General features: G+C 43.9%; 1 protein-coding gene across 5 annotated transcripts in view; it reads left to right on the top strand.

The window, feature by feature from the left end:
- The window catches only part of YPEL2 (yippee like 2), an 87,308-nt gene extending 66,217 nt beyond the window's left edge, over positions 1-21,091 (top strand). For 2 of the 5 annotated variants that reach the window (XM_043482705.1, XM_043482689.1), the window contains exons 5-6: positions 18,806-18,937; positions 20,981-21,090. In XM_043482705.1, coding sequence (XP_043338640.1) covers positions 18,806-18,907 — 102 coding nt within the window. In that variant the 3' untranslated portion in view covers positions 18,908-18,937; positions 20,981-21,090. Of the gene's footprint in view, positions 1-18,805; positions 18,938-20,980 lie in introns of those variants that run through there. The other 3 variants (XM_043482681.1, XM_043482674.1, XM_043482713.1) reach the window with 2 other exon arrangements.
- The last annotated feature ends 395 nt before the right edge of the window (positions 21,092-21,486 follow it).

The following is a 21,486-nucleotide window of genomic DNA, read 5'->3' as shown; positions in this document are numbered from 1 at the left end:
TCTTGGTTCCCTACACCGTGTCCCACATGTTAGCCTCTGTCTTCTGCCCTCATTCTAGCGTGGTTCACAGGGCACTTGCCCAGTCTGCCCACCATGACTGTTTAATAAATAAGGATTGAGGAATGCAAATTAGAAAAGCGGTGCAAACAAAGCCACAAAGCTCAATTCTACCTGAAAAGTATTGTGTCCATAGCTGAGTATAAGCTGAGCTTTGTTGCTCCTTTAATACTCTGTAATGAATTACATATGTAATCCTTGGCCCTTTGATTAATAGAAGGTCCTTAATAAGTGCTTGGTGAACACTGAATTAATGTGTAGCATTCATAGGTGTTTTTTTTTCTCCCTTAATCTCTTTAACATGTTAGTTTCCCTAAGAGAAGAATGGAGAAGAGGTTAGCGTTAAATGTTCCATAAATTGTTACACCATGAGCAATCAGTTTATTAACTTGCATTTATTTATTCAGCAAGCACTTTGGGGGCATCTATTATGTACCTAGTCTAGTCAGGAAACTAACCCCAGGGAGGAGAAGAGCAGGGGTACTAATTGTGTTGAGGGAGAACAAAGGATTATGCATGGCTTTCCCTACCGTTGGCCAAATACCTAGCCACAGGGACCACGACCCTCAGGCAGCTGTTTCCTGCAGAAGCAATTGCTCATAAATCCTTTAATCTGAACCCAATAAATGGCTCGTGTCCTAGAGCAGGGCACAGGGCAAACACTGGAATTAGAGCACCTGGTTTCAAATACTGGTTTCCCTTCATAAAAAAAGGAATCTATGGAAAGTGTTAGGCCAGCACCAGGGAGGAGTCAATGATATTAAAATAACTGTTATCATCACAGACTGCTCAAGTCCGTTTTGAATTTGGCATGGGAAAAAAGGACTACTGTATTTTGCTCTGTATGTATATTTTTTGTTTAATTTCACAACAATCCCATGAAGCTTCCCTCTTTTACAGAGGGAAAAACTGAGGTTCAGTGAGCATAAATATATACATGGAAGAGCTCTGAACTGTTGTTCTGATTCTGAAGTCCACACCGTATCTGGTCCAGCCTGCCATTCAGGAAAAAGGAATAACTACCAAATCGGAAACTCTCTGGCAGGTCTGACTAAGCACACACCCAAAATGTCATGCTATTTTGTTCTCTTATATTTTATTCTTTTTTCATGAAATGGCAACCCTGGCTTTTCTGTTAGAAGCCAAGAGCTTAGAACTGAGGAAGCATAATTTAAACCTTTATTTTACAGGATTTCATGAATATTGATTTCAGTACTATGACTTCTTATTTCTTTCGAGGGAAAAAAAAAAAGTATTACTTTCAGTTCAGACTGAAAGATAGAAACCCCAAAACTTACCCATCTGGATGTGACTAAAGTGTCCTTACACATGACATTTCTTTGGAGCCATAGGGGGCGATGCTCCGGGCCTGTTTGAACAAGCCAAAGATTAAAAGTTCATGTTGCATGAAGATTCTTCTCATTCCCAAGTGATGTGGGATCATTTTAATGAGAGACAGGATAGCTAGAGAAGCTGACTTTTTCAAGGCCTGAGCAATTTTTTTTTTTAAGGCCTGAGCAAATTATTTGAAAACTATGACCAAACTATTGAGTTATATTTATTTTGAATTAAAATCATATTAATAAAATAAAATAAAATAAAATAAAATAAAATCATATTAATGATTTCTCCCAAGCTGAGGTATTAGCAAGGTCAAGTAGAAAGGTTACTTTGGAGTTGGACAGATGGGGGTTTGAAGCCTAGCTGCATGCTTATAGCTTCGCCGATGGCTCACTTGTTAAAGAATTCGACTGCAATGCAGGAGGCCTAGGTTCGATCCATGGGTTGGGAAGATCCCCTGGAGAAGGAAATGGCAACCCACTTCAGTACTCTTACTTGGAAAATTCCGTGGACAAAGGAGCCTTGCAGGCTACAGTCCATGGGGTCTCAAGAGTTGGACACGCATTGATCACTTTGAGGGAGTCACTGAAATTCTCAGGACTAGTTTTCATCGTTTGTAAATTGGGGCTACCAGAAACCATGCGTAAGTTATTGTAGGGATCAATAACAGCCAGAAAGTACTCAGCGCTTTGCCCAGACCAAGTAGACCTTAGCAGGTGTCACTTGTCCTTTATTTGCTGAGTAATTGAAACTCACTGTGGTAGGCACCACTAGCACATAGGATTATTATTATTATTTTTTTTTTTTGGCCCAGATATTATCTCAGCATTCAAGATCATCATTCCTCAACCAGGGTTCGAACCCGTGCCCCCTGCATTGCAAGGGCCAAGTCTTCACCATTGGACTGCCTGGAAAGTCCCAGCACATAGGATACTTAAGGTTTAACAGTCATCCTTCCACCCCATCTCTACCAAGGAGGCTGGCACTCAGGGAGGTTAAGTAACCTACACTTGATCATGGGCCTGGTATGTAGCCAGAACTGGAACTGGAACCCAGAACACCTAGGCAATCAGACTAGGAGTCCCTACACCACACTTTTACTTCGAGAGGAGAGTATATACCTTTAAAAAAGAAAGGGTGTCAGCTAGGAAAGCATCCTTGCATTTTAGAATCCTGTTTGAAATGTACCCATCTTGGGTCATCTTCCATACAGCAAAATTTGCTCGTTATCCTTACACCCGAGACTGATGTGCAGTCAGCTTGTGGAGGAAGCAAGATGTTCTCAGACAGGCTCACCTCCCCAGCCTCCCCGGGACTGCCCGCCTCTGATTTTGAGCCACTTTTCCAGAGCACAGCCACCGACCGAGCAGTTGAATCAGGGATGTTTTATTTATGACTTTAATAATGGAGTCTCTTTGGAAAATTTTGGTTTCCCATTCCCAGAAGTGAAAAATCATCTACAGAATGTTCTTGAAATTTTTTGCTGTTTACATTTTTTTTTCCTCCTACCACAGTCTTTGAGCCACCTTAATAGAATTTCAAACATCCCTTCACAAAAGAAGGATAATTTGAGCTGATGTTCATTTGGCTGGTATGTTCTGTACCAAACGGGCACAGTGTCAGGAATGGAGGATATAGGTTGATAATGTGGCTGCTGATACAATCCTATGTTGAACATGGTGTTTATTGCCAAAACAGCCACTAGGCCAACAGGGGCTTGTTTTAACTTTGTCTAGTTCCCAGAGCCTTATTTCCACACCCATTGGACGAACAGTACCCACGTCTCACGGAGGCATGCAGGCTTGAAGTTGTTTCCATGGTGATGAGACATGTCCAGGGCTCAGGTTTCATTCTGTTCTTATTTCTCAATGATATTATAAAGAAATAGTTTTCTTTATAATGAGAGAATGTTAACCACATGAAGAAGAGAAGTTGAAAAAAGGAAGCATCACTGACCTTCTGGGCCCTGGCTATAGGAGGGAACTCTGGAAGTTTCTGTTTAACCAGGGGGAGTTAGGGAGTCATCTCGGGAAGACCCCCTGGAGTAGGAAATGGCACCCCACTCCAGTAATCTTGCTTAGAAAATTCCATGGACAGAGGAGCCTGGAGGGCTACAAAGAGTTAGATACTGAGTGACTTGAGGACAGGCCCAAGGCTTGCAAAGAAAAGGTTAGAGTTATCACTGAGCTAACTGGTTTGGACCTGTTGTGTCCTATACATCAGGTATTTCATCTTGCCTTGGGTAGAGCTAGATTTAGCCTGAAGGAGACTTACCTGAAAAAGCAGATAAGGCAGGCAGAACTCAACATTCAGTTTAGTTCAGTTCAGTCGCTCAGTCGGTTTCTGACTCTTTGCGACCCCATGAATCGCAGTACGCCAGGCCTCCCTGTCCATCACAAACTCCCGGAGTTTACTCAAACTCATGCCCATCGAGTCAGTGATGACATCCAGCCATCTCATCCTTTGTCGTCCCCTTCTCCTCCTGCCCCCAATCCCTCCAAGCATCAGGGTCTTTTCCAATGAGTCAACTCTTCGCATGAGGTGGCCAAAGTATTGGAGTTTCAGCTTCAGCATCAGTCCTTCCAATGAACACCCAGGACTTAGCTCCTTCAGGATGGACTGGTTGGATCTCCTTGCAGTCTAACGGACTCTCAAGAGTCTTCTCCAACACCACAGTTCAAAAGCATCAATTTTTCAGTGCTCAGCTTTTTTCACCGTCCAACTCTCACATCCATACATGACCACTGGAAAAACCATAGCCTTGACCAGACGGACCTTTGTTGGCAAAGTAATGTCTCTACTTTTTAATATGCTATCTAGGTTGGTCATAACTTTCCTTCCAAGGAGTAAGCTTCTTTTAATTTCATGGCTGCAGTCACCATCTGCAGTGATTTTGGAGCCCCCAAAAATAAAGTCTGACACTGTTTCCACTGTCTCCCCATCTATTTCCCATGAGGTGATGGGACCAGATGCCATGATCTTAGTTTCTGAATGTGAGCTTTAAGCAACGTCTTCACTCTTCTCTTTCACTTTCATCAAGAGGCTTTTTAGTTCCTCTTCACTTTCTGCCATAAGGGTGGTGTCATCTGCATATCTGAGTTATTGATTATTTCTTCCCGGGCAATTTAATTTAGCTTGTGTACTTTCTGCCAGCCCAGCATTTCTCATGATGTACTCTGCATATAATTAAATAAGCAGGGTGACAATATATAGCCTTGATGTACTCCTTTTCCTATTTGGAACCAATCTGTTGTTGCATGTCCAGTTCTAACTGTTGCTTCCTGACCTGCATACAGATTTCTCAAGAGGCAGGTCAGGTGGTCTGGTATTCCCATCTCTTTCAGAATTTTCCACAGTTTATTGTGATCCACACAGTCAAAGGCTTTGGCATAGTCAATAAAGCAGAATAGATGTTTTTCTGGAACTCTCTTGCTTTTTCGATGATCCAGTGGATGTTGGCGTTTGATTCTTGACTCCTTTGGCCTTTTCTTAAAACCAGCTTTGAACATCTGGAAGTTCTCGGTTACGTATTGCTGAAGCCGGCTTTGGAGAATTTTGAGCATTTATTACTTACGGTTGTGAAGATGAGTGCAATTGTGCGATAGTTTGAGCATTCTTTGGGATCGCCTTTCTTTGGGATTGGAATGAAAACGGATCTTTTGCAGTCCTGTGGCCACTGCTGAGTTTTCCCAATTTGCTGGCATATTGAGTGCAACACTTTCACAGCATCATGTTTCAGGATTTGAAATAGCTCAACTGGAATTCCATCACCTCCACTAGCTTTGTTCGTAGTGATGCTTTCTAAGGCCCACTTGACTTCACATTCCAGGATGTCTGGCTCTAGGTGAGTGATCACACCACTGTGATTATCTGGGTCATGAAGATCTTTTTTGTACAGTTCTTCTGTGTATTCTTGCCACCTCTTCTTAATATCTTCTGCTTTGTTAGGTCCATACCATTTCTGTCCTTTATTGAGCTCATTTTTGCATGAAATGTTCCCTTGGTATCTCTAATTTTCTTGAAGAGATCTCTAGTCTTTCCCATTCTGTTGTTTTCTTATACAGGAGACAGTGATCAAGACCATCCCCATGGAAAAGAAATGCAAAAAGGCAAAATGGTTGTCTGAGGAGGCCTTACAAATAGCTGTGAAAAGAAGAGAAGCAAAAAGCAAAGGAGAAAAGGGAAGATATTCCCATTTGAATGCAGAGTTCCAAAGAATAGCCAGGAGAGATAAGAACTCAACATTAGAAAGCCTATAAAGATCTTTTCTGCCTGTGGGCATGAGACTACCAGGCAGTTGGGGATTAAAAAGCAGGCTTCCAGGCTCTGATTAGCTGTGTGACCTTGGATTAGTTACCTTTTGAGGCTCAGTTGACTTATCTGTAAAAGAAGGTTGTTGTAAAGGCCACGTGAGATAATGTATCTGAAGTGCCTGGCACCCCTAAAGCTAAAGAAATGTTGGTTGGAAGGGTGGTTTAGTCCCTAAGTCATGTCTGACTTTTGCTACGCCTTGGAATGTAGCCCACCAGGCTCCTCTGTCCTTGGAATGTTCCAGGCAAGAATACTACAGTGGGTTGCCATTTCCTTCTCCAGGGGATCTTCCTGAGCCAGGGATCAAACTCAGATCTCCTGCAATGCAGGTGGATTCTTTACTGACTGAGCCACCAGGGAAGCTGGTGTAATGTTGGTTATTGTTGCTTGAATAGTAGTAAAGGCAGAGCATGGATGTGTGTTATTCAAAGTGGAAAAATGCATGTGCACCAATGGCCAAATGACAAGGATTACTGGTAGGCTGGTTTATGATTTTCCTTTTCCTTTGCATACACTTTCTGAACATATTTTATTTTTCTCCATTTCTGTATATTTGGCAATTATTAATGTCTGTATATTTGGGCAATTCTACCCAAGGACAGTAATTTACCCATTCTTTCAATAAGTCTTTTTGAGCCAGGCTTAGGGATAATTCCCCTGCCCTTGGGGGAGTTTTCTCAATCTCTTTAGGGAGTGCTTGTGTTACAAGGGGGAGAAGGGGTTGCCCAGGGAAAAAAAAGGTCAGCGTTACCACAGCAATGATTGGTTTGGACTAGAAAGTAGAGTTCTAGAAACGCTTCCCAGTGGCCCCCTTGCTGCCTTTCTCCCTCTGGGTCCTTGTAGCGCTTGACGCAGGCCTCCTCTATGGTCCTTACCAGGTTTGTTGTCTGACTCCTTCCATAGGACTTCCTCCTGGACAGGGACCCAGGTTCTCTCTTTTTTTTTTTCTTTGGCTTGCTCAGCATGTGGGATCTTCGTTTCCTGACCAGGGATTGAGCCCACGCCCCCTACGTTGGAAGTGTGGAGGCTTAACAACTGGACCACCAAGGAAGTCCAGAACTCCTTATAGCCAACTAGTGAACATTTGATGAACAAATAATCGTGGGGAGTTCCCTGGTCGTTTAGTGGTTAGGATTCCAGGCTCTCACTGATGTGGCTTGGGTTCAATACCTGGTTTGGGAACTGAGATACCGCATGCTGCGTGGCCAAAAAAAAAAAAAAAATGTGTGGATGTAAGGGATGGTCAGTTAACAAAAGAATTATTCCTTTCAACCCCAACCCAAAAGGAAACGTGGTATTTATTGAATGCATGTGGAGAAAGGAAAGATTGCTTTAGCATTTACCTTCATTCCATTTGAAACAATAAGGAAAATGAGAGAAGTCGGTTTATTTTTTATTTATTTTTGGCCATGCCACATGGCTTATGGGATCTTAGCTCTCTGACCAGGGACTGGACCTAGGCCCTTGGAAGTGGAATTGCCAAATCCTGACCACTGGACCACCAGGGAAGTCCCCAAGAGAAGGTTGACAGGTAAGGTAACTAAAGTGGGCATATTTTATATCCCTTGGTGGGAGTGAAGCCTGTCATATGGTTTCTTGCAGTCTAACCAAGTACAAGTGTAACAGGAGGGAAGGGGGCAGGGCACAACTTTTGAAAGAATCACATAGCCCAAGGACACAACATAAATCAATTAGAATCAAATGGGTCCAAGATGGCAGACAAGTCGATTTTAATTAGACCTTGATCCCCAATCAGCAAGCTAAATGACACACCCAGAGGCGCCATGACAGTTCCAAGTGAAGTGAAAGTCGCTCAGTCATGTCTGATTCTTTACAACCACAAGGACTGCAGCCTGCCAGGCTCCTCTGTCCATGAAATTCTCCAGGCCAAGAATCCTGGAATGGGTCACCATTTCCTTCTCCAGTAACAGTTCCAAGACACTGTCGAAAGACCAAGGAGTACACAGTGGCCCAATTCCTGCAAATCTCCACCGCTTCCCCAAAATGGGTTTCCCTGGTGGCTCAGACAATAAAGAATCCACCTGCAATGCGGGAGACCTGGGTTCGATTCCTGGTTTGGGAAGAGCCCCTGGAGAAGGAACAGCTACCCACTCCAGTATTCTGGCCTGGAGATTTCCATGGATAGAGGAGCCAGGCAGGCTACATACAGTCCAAAGAATCGAACATGACTGAACAACTTAACACTTTCCCCAAAATAGTTGAAATAATCCTCCCACTCACTAGCATATGAATTTCAGCAGCTCAGTCATTCACTCACTCCTTGCAGTCCCATGGACTGCAGCATGCCAGGCTTCCCTGTCCATCACCAACTCCTGGAACTTGCTCAAACTCATGGCCATCAAGTCAGTGATGCCATCCAACCATCTCATTCTCTGTTGTCCTCTTCTCCTCCTGCCTTCAATCTTTCCCAGCATCAGGGTCTTTTCAAATGAGTTAGTTCTTCACATCAGGTGGCCAAAATAATGGAGTTTCAGCTTCAGCATCAGTCCTTCCAATGAATATTCAGGACTGACTTCCTTTAGGATGGACTGGTTGGATCTCCTTGCAGTCCAAGGGACTCTCAAGAGTCTTCTCCAACACCACAGTTCAAAAGCATGAATGCTTCGGCTCTCAGCTTTCTTTATAGTCCAACTCTCACATCCATGCATGACTACTGGAAAAATCGTAGCTTTGACTAGACAAACCTTTGTCATCATAGTGTCTCTGCCTTTTAATATGCTGTCTAGGCTGGTCATAGCTTTTCTTCTAAGGAGGAAGCATCTTTTAATTTCATGGCTGCAGTCACCATCTGCAATGATTTTGGAGCCCCCAAAAATAAAGTCTCTAATAAATAAAGTTTCCATTGTTTCCCCATCTATATGCCATGAAGTGATTGGACCGGATGCCATGATCTTAATTTTTTGAATGCTGAGTTTTAAGCGAGCTTTTTCACTCTCCTGTTTCACTTTCATCAAGAGGCTCTTTAGTTCTTCTTTGCTTTCTGCCATAAGGGTGGTTTCATCTGTGTATCTGAGGTTACTTTTTGATATTTCTCCTGCAATCTTGATTCCAACTTATACTTCATCCAGCCCAGCATTTCTCATGATGTACTCTGCATATAAATTAAATAAGCAGGCTGATAATATACAACCTTGACATACTCCTTTCCCAATTTGGAACCAGTCTGCTGTTCCTTGTTTGGTTCTAACTGTTGCTTCTTGGCCTACATACAGATTTCTCAGGAGGCAGGTCAGGTGGTCTGGTATTCCCATCTCTTGAAGAATTTTCCACAATTCATTGTGATCCACATAGTCAAAGGCTTTGGCGTAGTCAATTAAGCAGAAGTAGATATTTTTCTGGAATGCTCTTCTTTTTCAGTGATCCAATGGATGTTGGCAATTTGATCTCTGGTTGCTCTGCCTTTTCTAAATCCAGCTTGGACATCTGGAATTTCACAGTTCACATACTGTTGAAGCCTTGCTTGGAGAATTTTGAGCATTACTTTGCTAGCATGTGAGATAAGTGCAATTGTGCAGTAGTTTGAACATTCTTTGGCATTGCCTTTCTTTGGGATTGGAATGAAAACTGACCTTTTCAGTCCTTTGGTCACTGCTTATGGCCACATGAAATTACCCAGCCTATAAAATATGAAATTACCCAGCCTATAAAGACTAACCATGCCACATTTCACAGCCACACTCGCCCTCTGCGATGGCCCACACTCTGCCTGAATCTGAATCTGCTTCTTTCTGAATCTGGATAAATCCACTTCTTACCTGTCTCTGTCTCTCACTGTATTCTTTCTGCAATGAGACATCAAGAAACTGAGCTTCATTAGGTCTGTACCATGTACCGTGGGCTTTGGCTGGGCTTGAGTCCCAGTCACGTAGGTTCAAGTCCCAAGCAGGGTTTTGTCTGGGTTTGAGTTCCCACCACATGGGTTCAAGTCCCAATCTGAGGCAAAAAGTTTCACAAGTGGTAGGAGAATGGGGTGGCTGGCAATCACTCATGTAATAGCAAGAAGGAGGCTATCTCCACGGGGAGTAAGCTCGACAAAGAACTGCGCAACATCTTGGGGGAACAGACATCTCTTGGCCCCATTTATCCTTTGCTCGTCCTCTCTTTTCCCTCATCTCTTAGAATCTAGGGAACCCCTTTCAAGTGAAGGATAGAAGTGGAGAAATCTTGCTTTTATTCATGGTGTTTTCTCCCACATGGTTTGTTCTTGCGTAAAGTCCTCTTTTCTTACCCTTGTTGACCTAGGATTTTGAAACTCAAAAGCTAAAGAAAGACAAATATTTTTTCAAATCAGAAATAATTTGGGACTTCCCTGGCAGTGCAGTGGCTAAGACTCTGTACTTCACTGCAGGGGGCACAGGTTTGATCCCTGGTTGGGGAACTAAGATCCCACATGACATAGTATGGCCCCCCCCCAAAATAATGAGATATTATTCATTTCTATCATCTCAAACATTCCTTAACATCCTTCTTTTCTATAATGAATCCACTTCTCCCTTCCTTAGCCCCTTGACAACAACTGATCTGTTTTCTGTTTCCTTTTCTAGAAAATCTATATAATATATAGGTTATATATATATATAAATAAGCTATAATAAATAGCTTTCTGAATCTGGTTTCTTTCATAACGCTTTAAAGGTTCATCCACAGTGTTGAATGGATCAGTAAGTCATTCCTTTTTACTGCTTAATAGTATTTCATTGTATGGATATACCACAGTATGTTCACCATTTGATAAATGTTTGTGTTGTTTCCAGTTTCTGACTATTATTGTAGAAACTGCTGTTAACATTTGTGGACAGGTTTTGGTATGTATTTTGTATATGCTTTCACTTCTCTTGGGTTTCTTAGATATGAAATTGCTAGATCATATGGCAAATGAATGTTTTAAATTTAGAAGAAACTATCGAACTTTTTCCAAAGAGTCTGTGCCGTTTTGCATTCCCACCAGCAGTGCATGAGAGTTCTGGTTGCTCCACATTGTCGTCAGCACTCAGAATTGTCTGTTTGTTTATTTTTCAATTTAGTCCTTCTGATAGATGTAGACGCTCACTTATTTTTTTCTTTGGGATAAATGTGTAGAAAATCCTATTTGACAAATAAAGCCAAGAGGAAATTTAAGAGTAACTTTACATAATAAGCAAAAATGTATCATTTCATAAGAAAACATAACGGTAAGAAGGAAAAACTGAAGAAGTGAGGAGCAATGTTGGGAAGTGGGACCTAGGGATGTGGTCTCATAACCTTTCCAGTATAGTTCTTTTCTGTCATCCATTTATACAGGACACAATGCTGTTGTTGGTTAGTGGCAAAGTCATGTCTGACTCTTTGCGGCCCCATGAACTGTTCTCCAGGCTTTCCTGTCCTTCACCATCTCCCAGAGCTTGCTCAAACTCATGTCCATTGAGTCAGTGATGCCATCCAACCACCTTATCCTCTCTTGCCTCCTCCTCCTGCCCTCAATCTTTCAGAGCATCAGGGTGTTTTCCAATAAGTCTGCTTTTTGCATCAGGTGGCCAAAGTATTGGAGCTTCAGCATCAGTCCTTTCAGTGAATATTCAGGGTTGCTTACCTTTAGGATTGACTGGTTTGATCTCCTTGCTGTCCAAGAGACTCAGACAGGGCACATACCTTTGGCCAAATTTTCTGACTAATCCATTTGGAAAAATCTACTTTTCTCTCAGCATTGGTTATACAACCAACCACTTTTTGTGAACTCCTGTTTTCCAACTTAGTCTCCTTTAAACCAGAAATGTCAGTGCTCACAGAGACAGGTGAGACAATAGCATTGCTAAAATAGCCACATGTAAAATTATTATAAAAGATTGCACATTCAAAGGAATACCTCACCCTTGGCCCAAAATTATGTTATTTTTCAGTTCTTTGGAAGGGTAGTTTGACATAAAGAGTCTTTGAATTCTTCTGAAGACTCATCTTGTACTTTTCCTTGTCACTCCTCATTCACTTCATCGACACACACATTTGCAGGATAATCTTGCAATTTATCTCTTGGCCATTTATTTCCAGGCTCCACTGAGACTATTATGACCTCTAAAAGAGGCTGCTTGAATCAAGATCCAGAAACCTCAGGTGTGAAATAGACTGCCACCCCCTTCTTATGCATGAGATTGGGAAGGAAGGCATTTCTTCCAGCTGTGTTTGGGACACACACGGGGGCTTTGTTTACCCAGGGTTGCTTCAAACACGTCCGTGCAGCCAACAAAAAGAACAAAGGACCCACATCCTACCCTGACAGTCTATGTCCCGCTTCCTTTCCTCCAAGGAGAAACTGCTGCTTGTAGCCATACTTGCCTGCACCAGTCACCTCTCTTTTACCAAATGCAAGGGAGAGCAAGCAGGCAGAGGGGTTGGCATTTTGAAGAATTCAGGTAATCCGCTGACTGGTTGACAAGGCTTACTTTTCATTTCTAGGCAATAAGTCATGATTTATAAGCAAAAGGTTACTCTTGTATTCAGCCATCATCTGCATCCATATTCCCCACGGCCCTGTATCCAGGGTGACCCGATAGTTTGGCAAAAGAAGAGTGTGCTGACATTGACTGTTCATATTTGAGAGCCAGACTCCAGACTTTTGGTTCAAAATGTGATGGTGACACAATGGGGTCAAGAGAAGCTGTCAGGAAAATAGCTCCTAAGAATAGCTCATATGTATTGAGCCCTAGCTCTGCACCAACCACCGCATGCTCCACATGTTCTTTTTTTTTTTTTTTAATTTATTTAGCTGTGCTGGGTCTTAGTTGCAGCACTCAAACTCTGAGTTGCAGCATGTGGGATCTAGCTTCCTTACCAGGGATTGAACTCAGGGTCCCTGCATTGGGAACCCAGAGTTCCAGCCACTGGACCACCAGGAAAGTCCCTCCACATGTTCTTTTTATTTTTGCCATGCTGCATGGCTTATGGGATTTTAGCTTCCCAACCAGGGATCAAACCTGAGGCCCTGGCAGTGAGACGCCGAGTCCTAACCCCTGGACAGCCAGGGAATTGCCACATGTTTGTTTCCTTACTAGACCTTACATGAACCCTATGATAGATCCTATTATTAACTCAGTTTTACAGTAAAGAAAACTGGAGTTCAGTGAGAGAGTGACTTTACCTAAGGGCCCAGTGTTAGCAGATAGTAGTGTGTTTATGTGTGTGTGTGTTAGTCACTCAGTCGTGTCCGACTCTTTGCGACCCCATGGACTGTAACCTGTCAGGCTCCTCTGTCCATGGAATTCTCCAGGCAAGAATACTGGAGTGGGCTGCCATGTCCTTCTACAGAGCAGATAGTAGAGCTAAGTTTTAATTATAATTAGTAGAGCTAATATTAATAGATGATGTGAGTCTTCATTCTTAACAACTACTATATTCTCAGGGGACTTCCACAGTGGTCCAGTGGCTAGGACTCCATGTTCCCAGTGCAGGAGGCCTAGGTTCAATCCCTGGTAAGGAAACTAGATCCCACAGACTGCAGCTAAGAGGTCACACACCACAACTAGTGTATCCTGTGTGCCATAACTAAGACCCCGTACAGCATAAATAAATAAATTGTTTTTAAAAGAACAAAAACAAAGCAAAAGCTGCTACATCCTATCTCAACTAGAGCTCCATTGCAGCAAAAATCCACAGGTAGATAAGTCTGACAGTGGGAAAACGTGAAGATCAAAATTGCCCAGATTTTGAAATCTACTTTGAAAATCAATTCACTTCAATAAGTCATTCTTTTATTCATTTAACAAAAATGTATGAGCATGTACAGATGTTGAGCATACACTAGTTATAACTATGGTTCCTGCCCTCATGAATCTTACAATCCTAAAGAGAAACAGTTTGTAAAGGGAAAATTATGGTAAAAATTGATGTATTTTATCAGACCTATGAAGGTGCAATGCCAAGGAGAAGGAAGAGGTACCTAGACCTGACTATGAGTGTGAGAAAAGGCTTCCTGGAGAAGACATTTTAGCAGCTGAGTCTCAAAGAATAGGGGCTTAAAGATCCCCTGGAGGCAAGGGAGAAAGAGCCCCTGCATGGCAACCCACTCAGTATTCTTGCCTGGAGAATCCCCATGGACAGAGGAGCCTGGTGGGCTACAGTCCATGGGGTCACAAAGAGATGGACACAACTAAGTGACTAAACACAGCACAGATGATGCTAGTAGTAAAGAACCTGCCTACCAATGCCAATGCAGGAGACATAAGAGACTCAAGGTTGATCCCTGGTCAAGCAACTCTCCTGGAGAAGGAAATGGCAACCCACTCCAGTATTCTTGCCTGGAAAATCCCATGGACAGAGGAACCTGGCGGGCTACAGTCCATGGGGTCACAAAGAGATGGACATGACTGAAGCAACTTTGCAAGTAGGCTCAAAGAATAAAGAGGAATCAGGCAATAAATAGGGTGTGTGCGTCTGTGTGTCTGTATACATGCACAGGTGCTTGTGTATATGGGGTGGGTGTTGCACAGAGGAGAAAAGGAAAAAGCATAGTATTCATACTTGAGAGCACATGTTTGGTGTACCTGGAATAAGGGCTTCAGTGGAAACAGTGGGAGAGGAGGATAAGGCTGCACAAGGAGGTTGGGACCAGGTCTTTGAAAGGCCTTATAACAGCCTTCAACTCACAGGCAACAAGAAACCATTAAAGGATTTTGAGCAGAAGTGTGACATGATCAGATGTGTGTCAAGGGAATTCTCTGGCAGTCTAGTGGTTAGGACTCTGAGCTTTCACTACGGTGGGAAAGGTGAGTGGTTCAGTCAAAGGGGAAAAAAAAAAAAGATAGGTATCAGATTCCAACATGGTCAGTTACAAAAGAAAACATGGAAACAGAAAATCTAGGAGGATGGGACAATTTCAAAGATGAGAAAAGATGAAATGCTTAACCTGGGGCAGTGCCCAAAGGGATAGGGAGGAACAGACAAACAAGGAGATTAAGAAGGCAGGATCTCTGGGACTGAGGATTGCTTCACCATGAGGTATTGCAGTGGTTAACTGCATGTGGCTCCACATTGCATTGATTCCGTACATTTCATAGCTGTGTGACTCAATCAAGGTACTTAAACCATCCGCCTTGGTCTCCTCATCCATAACATGAGGACACAATAGTACTTACAGCAAAGGCTTGTTGCAAAAGTCAAATGAGATCCATGCGTCAAGAACAGTGAGTGCTGGACTTTCCTGGCGGCACAATGGTTAAGACTTCATCTGCTAACGCAGGGGACAGGGTTCAGTCCCTGGTCCGTGAAGATTCCACGTGCTTCAGAGTAACTACGCCCGTGGGCCACAGCTACAGAGCCTACAAGCCTAGAGCCCGTGCTCCACAGTAAGAGAAGCCATCACAACGAGAAGCCCATGCGCCATACCTAGAGAGTAACCCACGCTCACTGTATCTAGAGAAAGCCCTCACAAAGCAATGAAGACCAGCTCAGCCAAAAATAAATTAAAAAAAAAAAGAGGAGTAAGTGCTCAACAAATTTTCTGTTTATGTAATTTTAGTGTGACAAGGGGAGATATCTATGCTAGATTCCACGTTCCTGACCAGGGTCACTGTGTCAATGTGGACTACGTGCAGGCTACTTTCCCTGAAAAGGTTGTAATTTCATAGAGCACTTGGGCTTCCCTGGTGGGTCAGATGGTAAAGAATCCGCCTGCAATAGCGGGAGACTTGGGTTCGATCCCTGGGTGGGGAAGATCCCCTGGAGGAGGGCATGGCAACCCACTCCAGTATTCTTGCCTGGAGAATCCCCATGGACACAGTCCCATGGAGTCACAAAGAGTCGGACACGACTGAGCGACTAAGCAAAGCTAAAGAGCACTTACTGATAAAACACCGTGAAGCTGATCCTAATGGGCCACAACTAAAATTTGATATACTTGTTGAGCCATGTAAGTAATGAGTGACACTCCTGAGTAGCTCCAGGATCTGAGCTGCCTGATGCAAGCAAGATTTTCTGCCTTTGTTCTTAGAAGATATTTTTCAAGTATCAAAAGTATTTCATGTGATTCTAATGCTCTTAAAGTAATCCCAGATCATTGAAAAAAGTACTAGGAAATACTCCCTGAAAAAGATTACTTCTTCAAATTTCTAGATTTTTTTTTTAGCTTAAAAAAGCATTCTAGAACTTTCTGTTCCCCTTCCCCCCCAAATGAATTCTACCTCTGAATTCCTGGGAATAACTTTAGTGGGAATTCATGCTTGGTTCCTCAATTTCTTGCTTGTAGGAGTAGATCCTTCCAGTTTGAATCTCTTTTACTTTCAGAGGGACACTTTGGTACAAATGATTTTCAGCATATGGTGTTGCTTTCTACCCATCCGTCCATTCATACATCCTTGGATCCATTCATCCACCAACCTACCCATCCATGTACCCACGCAGACTCTTTGACTGTGTGGTACACTGGTGAAGAGTCTAGAGTTTGGAGCCAGACCTACCACTATAAAGCTTTACCATTTAGTACCTATGAGACCTTGAGGCTGTCATGTAACCTCTCTGAACCCAACTCCCTGTTTGTAAAATGAGGATTCAAACAAGTATCTCCTCACATTTCTCTTGTAAGGATTAAATTAGAATGACTATAGAGCATGGAGCACAGTGCTAGGCATTGACTACATACTCAATATTGGTATGTGGTTGTTTTTTGTTGTTGTTCAGTCACTAAGTCATGTCCAACTCTTTGCAACTCCATGAATTGCAGCACACCAGGCTTCCCTGTCCTTCACTATCTCCCTGAGTTTGCTCAAACTCATGTCCATTGAGTCGGTGATGCCATCCAACCATCTCATCCTCTGTCACTCTCTTCTCCTCCTGCCCTCAATCTTTCCCAGCATCAGGGTCTTTTCCATTGAGTTGGCTCTTCACATCAGGTGGCCAAAGTATTGGAGCATCTGTTCTTCCAATGAATATTCAGGGTTGATTTCCTTTAGGATTGACTGGTTTGATCTTGCAGTCCAAGGGACTCTCAAGAGTCTTCTCCAGCATCACAGTTTGAAAGTATCCATTCTTCAGTGCTCAGCCTTCTTTATGGTCCAACTGTCACATCTATACATGACTACTGGAAAAACCATAGCTTTGGCTAGACAGATGTTTGTCAGCAAAGTAATGTCTCTGCTTTTTAAAACACTGTCTAGGTTTATTATAGTTTTTCTTCCAAGGAATGAGCGTCTTTTAATGTTGTGGCTGCAGTCACAAAACCTGCATTGATTTTGGAGCCCAAGAATATGAAATATGACACTGTTTCCATTTTTCCCTATCTTTTTGCTGTGAAGTGACAGTTATTCCGCAAACCAGACGCTGTGCCAGTCACAGAACACACAGCTGTGAACAAGAGTTTGGGGCCCTGTCTTCATGGAGTATATAGTCTGGAGGAGGAGAAAGACATGGAATTAGTAATTTCCCCCAAATAATCCCATCTCATTAAACAGCTACTATTCTCCCAGTTTATCAGGTTCAAAATCAAAGGGTCATCGTTGATTCCTGTCTTACTACTGTCCCCGCTTCCCCCCTCCCCCTGCACCCAGTCCCCATATCTAATCCACAGGTAAGTCCTGTTAGCTCTGCCCTCAAAAGATATTTCAAACCAGGCTAGCTTTTACCATCTTCCCTTATCTGGACTTCAGCAAAGAGCTCTTTAACTGGTCCCCTTACTTTCACTCAAGCACCTTATAGCACATTTTCCGAGAAGAGCCACAAGGATCTTTTCAAAGTGTAAATCAGATGTTGCAGGTCCTCTGCTTAAAGTCCTGAAGTTAGAATAAAATTCAACCTTCAAATCCTTACTGGCTCATGCACCTGCAGTCTCACTAACCACAGACAATCTTTCTGTGCCTTGAACACATGAAGCCCTTAGCCGTCCTCCCATACATGCCTCCTCCTCACCCACTGGGTCTCTGCTCAGATGTCTTCTCTTCAGAGAGGAGGCCCCCCAACTGCATTGGCCCCACCCCATTACCCACTTCCAACCCCACTCCACCCCCATCATTCTAACCCATTACCTTATTTTATTTTCTTGATATCACTTTTTTTCTCTATCTCTCTCTCCCTCCTTTTTAATTTAATTTTATTTTTTGACACACATGTGGGATCTTAGTTCCCTGACCAGGGTTTGAACCTGTCTGTGTCTCCTGCAGTGGAGCAGAGTCTAAACCACTGAGCCACCAGGGAAGTCCTTCCATCCCACTTTTTAAAATCTCTACATATAACTGGTCTCCATGTGGGGCAGGACTTTGTCTTCTTGCCTCCATATCCATGTGCCTTGAATAAGACGCGGCCCATAGTATCTGCTCCAAAAATATTTTTTGAATTAAAGATTGAAGGGCTGAGTGCATAATAAAGTCTCTGTGATCACAAGAACAGTGCAGCTAGGGCGGCGGGGTAATGCCTGCTCAACTATGTACTGGAAAAGACTTCCATCTGTCTGAAATTGAAATTCAGTCCTGCCTGGTAGCAAGAACTTGGATTAGAATTTTCTCAGAATTCCTTCCAATCCAAGATTCTGGGATCCGTGCCTTTTACTGTGTCCTGAAGTGTCCTCCTTTCACCTGGTTTTTAGTAATACTCAGATTAAAGACCTGCTGTGGCCGAATGATTGGTGAAACGGAGACCTGGCCGCCACTCTTAAGAGAGCAATCAGTCACCTTCCTCAAAGAGGCACTGCCAGACTTTACTGAGGTTATTTTATAGCTGAAGTCATAACAAAGGCTCCCATTTGCAGTGTACCTGCTACATTCCATCCACCTTGCCTCCTTCTTGGCTCATTCTTACACCCACTCTGCAGAGTAAGCATTTCCCTCCTCCTCGTCTTGCATATAAAGAACCCGAAGCCCAGAGAGCATAATTGCCCAAGGTCACAGAGCTGGTTAAAGTGGGGAGCTGGGGTTCAGACACATGTCTGTCTGGCTCTGATGTCTGGGCTGGTTCCCCAGCATTCTCGAGGGCCAACTCCTTAATGCAGGTGGTAGATGGCACTGATGTCAACCTAGCTGATGCTAATTTAGGAAAACAACCCTGAGATAAAGAGTTAGAGCAAGAAGATTGTAATGAGCCTGCTGGCCTAGCGGGAATGATGAGTTTTTATCTATTGCAGGTCAAAGCTATTTGGCTTCTGGAGCTTCGAGGGCAGGCCTGTGGGGACCTTGGAGAAAACAGTTGTCAACGACAGAGAGCCTGTGATGGGTCCTCCCCGTGATGAGACCCTGCTGGGTGACAGGAACAAGAGGTTTGTAAGGAGACCAGTGGCGTCAGAAAGGCCCTGGACAGAGGACAGACGGATGCTGGGGATGGGATTCAGGAGAGGGAAGAGGTGTAGACCTGCCCACGGCAGGAGATTGGGAAGGGGGGTCTGGGAGCCCCCTTCCTTCTCCCAGGACAGTCTTCACTGAATCCCTGGCTGAGGTCCCCTTTTGTTCCGCTTAGAGTGTTTCACTCAGAGAGAAGGGAACTTGGCTGAACACTGAGGCGGGGGTGGGTGGTGGGTGGGTGTGACCTTCATAGTCAATTTCCAATGAAATCCCATCAAGTTCTTAACTTCCCCAGAGTGGCCGCCCCTGACCTTCTCATCTAAGGTCATAAATCAGTCACCCCTCACCCCACCAGCTCTCTCTCTCTCTTCTCTCTCTTTCATTTCTTGGGTTTTTGGTTTTTGTTTTTAATGGATCCTGCAAGGATCTTAGTTCCCTGACCAGAGACTGAACCTGGGCTCTTGGTAGTGAAAGCTCGGGGTCCTAACCACCGGGCTGCCAGGAAATTCCCCCTCTATCGCTCTCTGTTATCTCCACACACCGTTCTCCACTGCATAGCCCCCTTGCAGTGTCCACCAGTCCTGCTCTAGGACGTGATTTCTCCTGGTTCTGTCCTTCACTTGATATCCTATACTTGATGGGAGTATGTGACATGTTGCTCAAATGCTATTCAATTAGCGTTTGTCTTTATCCTGGTGCCCTTGCTTACTGCATATGTCCTTACGGCAGCAGTTTAGGGGGCTCTGCAGGGCTGGAGAAACCATGCATTCAGGAGGGCTGTGTGCAGTTGACAACAGACCGGTTACGTGCCTTATGAAGGTAGTCAGGAGAGAGATCTGTAGGTTTGCTTCTGCACATTCTGATACCGTGAGCTAACGGGAACAAGGTTTAGGGGGTCTCAGTGCACTAACGGGCTTCCCAGGTGGCCAAGTGGGTAAAGAAACTGCCTACAACGCAGGAGACACCAGAGATATGGGTTCGATTCCTGGGTTGGGAAGATCCCCTGGAGGAAGGCATGACAACCCACTCCAGTATCCTTGCCTAGAGAATCCCCACGGACAGAGGGGCCTAGCGGGGCACAGTCCATGGGGCCTCAAAGAGTTGGACACGACTGAACATAGCACATCCTTCTCTATCACTGCAGCTGAGCACGTCTCTTACCAGCATGTCTTACGATTAGAATGATGTACTTGTTAATTTTCACATCCTGTGTGTGGTTCACCCGCTAGAGCAGAGACCATCATTGTTTTATTTACCATGTGTGTTCAGAAACCAGAACAGGGCTGGTGGGAAGGTAATGTCCATAAGTATCTGTTGCATGACCAAAGGTGTGAATGATGTATGGGTGGTTGATTCTCAAACGGGATGGTATCGGTGGCATGTAAATAGATTACAGTGTGCTCATCCCCTCCACATCAGTGTATAGATAAAATCATATTAGGGTTCATACCAAGCATAGGTCCAGAGGAGAAATAAAGACCACTCCCCAAGAGGTGTCTGGGAAGTCCTGCCCTCTGCCTACTGAGGTGCAGGGAATCCTGGGCTCTTTGATGAAAATGAAAGTCAACTTAGTTCCCATCTCTCAACCCCACACCAGCCCCCACTCAGCGCCCGACTGGGGGGCAGGTCATGCTGGGGCTTGCCTCACTTTGTGCTGCCAGGAGCTCTGGCTGGCTCCCATCAGATATACGCTGGCTGTTGGCAAGCAGGAAGGAAGCAAGCTGTAGCAGGAACAAAGTCTGTCACCCTCCCAGAACTTGAAGTAGTTGCCGAGGGAAGTCAGCTGGTCCTGGGTTAAGGAGACCATTATTTGCCATCTCATAAGCAGGTGTTTGAGGATCAGATTATTTCTCAGCAGGTTGAAAACCAGGGCAAGCGTGATGTTTTGTTTCTCCTTTGGCCTTGCCGATAGCAGGGTTCACCCATGAGGTCAGGTTGACCTGGTTCTTCTAAGGGGGCCTTGAAATGTAGCTAAGGGTACAGTCAACCCATTCTTCCTGATGTCATCCTTCCTTTATCAGCTGTGAGACCTCCGATAAATGTTCTGAGGGATGATGAATGGAGCTGGGAGACTCCTCACTATGGGCTCAGCAAGATGCATCACAGTCCAGACTGGGCCTCTCTTTGGGACTTCTGAATGGTATGAATCTAGAGAAGGGAAAAAAAGTTTTACTTGTTCTTATGAGATTTCATAGCAGAGATGGTCTTGAGGCTGGTCGTTTTCCCCACTGGTTTGAGGGACTTGGATGACCCTGATTTGCTCTCATAGTTCCCTTCCTTTTTATTTTCTGGAAAGAAAAGTTAGACCACTGGATAAGATTCCACACTCCCAATGCAGGGAGCCCAGGTTCAATCCCTAGTTGGGGAACTAGGTCACACATGCCCCAGCTGAAGATCCTGCTGCAGCAACTGAGACTCGATGTGGTCAAAAAAAATAAAAATAAATAAAAATAAAAAATATAATGGAAATGAAACTATTAAAAATATAAAAGCAGAAGAAAAGAAAATTAAGACTGTTTATTGCCTA

Source organism: Cervus canadensis, chromosome 1 (assembly GCF_019320065.1).
Source record: "Cervus canadensis isolate Bull #8, Minnesota chromosome 1, ASM1932006v1, whole genome shotgun sequence".
Taxonomy (NCBI): domain Eukaryota; kingdom Metazoa; phylum Chordata; class Mammalia; order Artiodactyla; family Cervidae; genus Cervus; species Cervus canadensis.
Note: the sequence above shows the minus strand (reverse complement) of the source record. Positions and strands in the feature narration are given on the sequence as shown.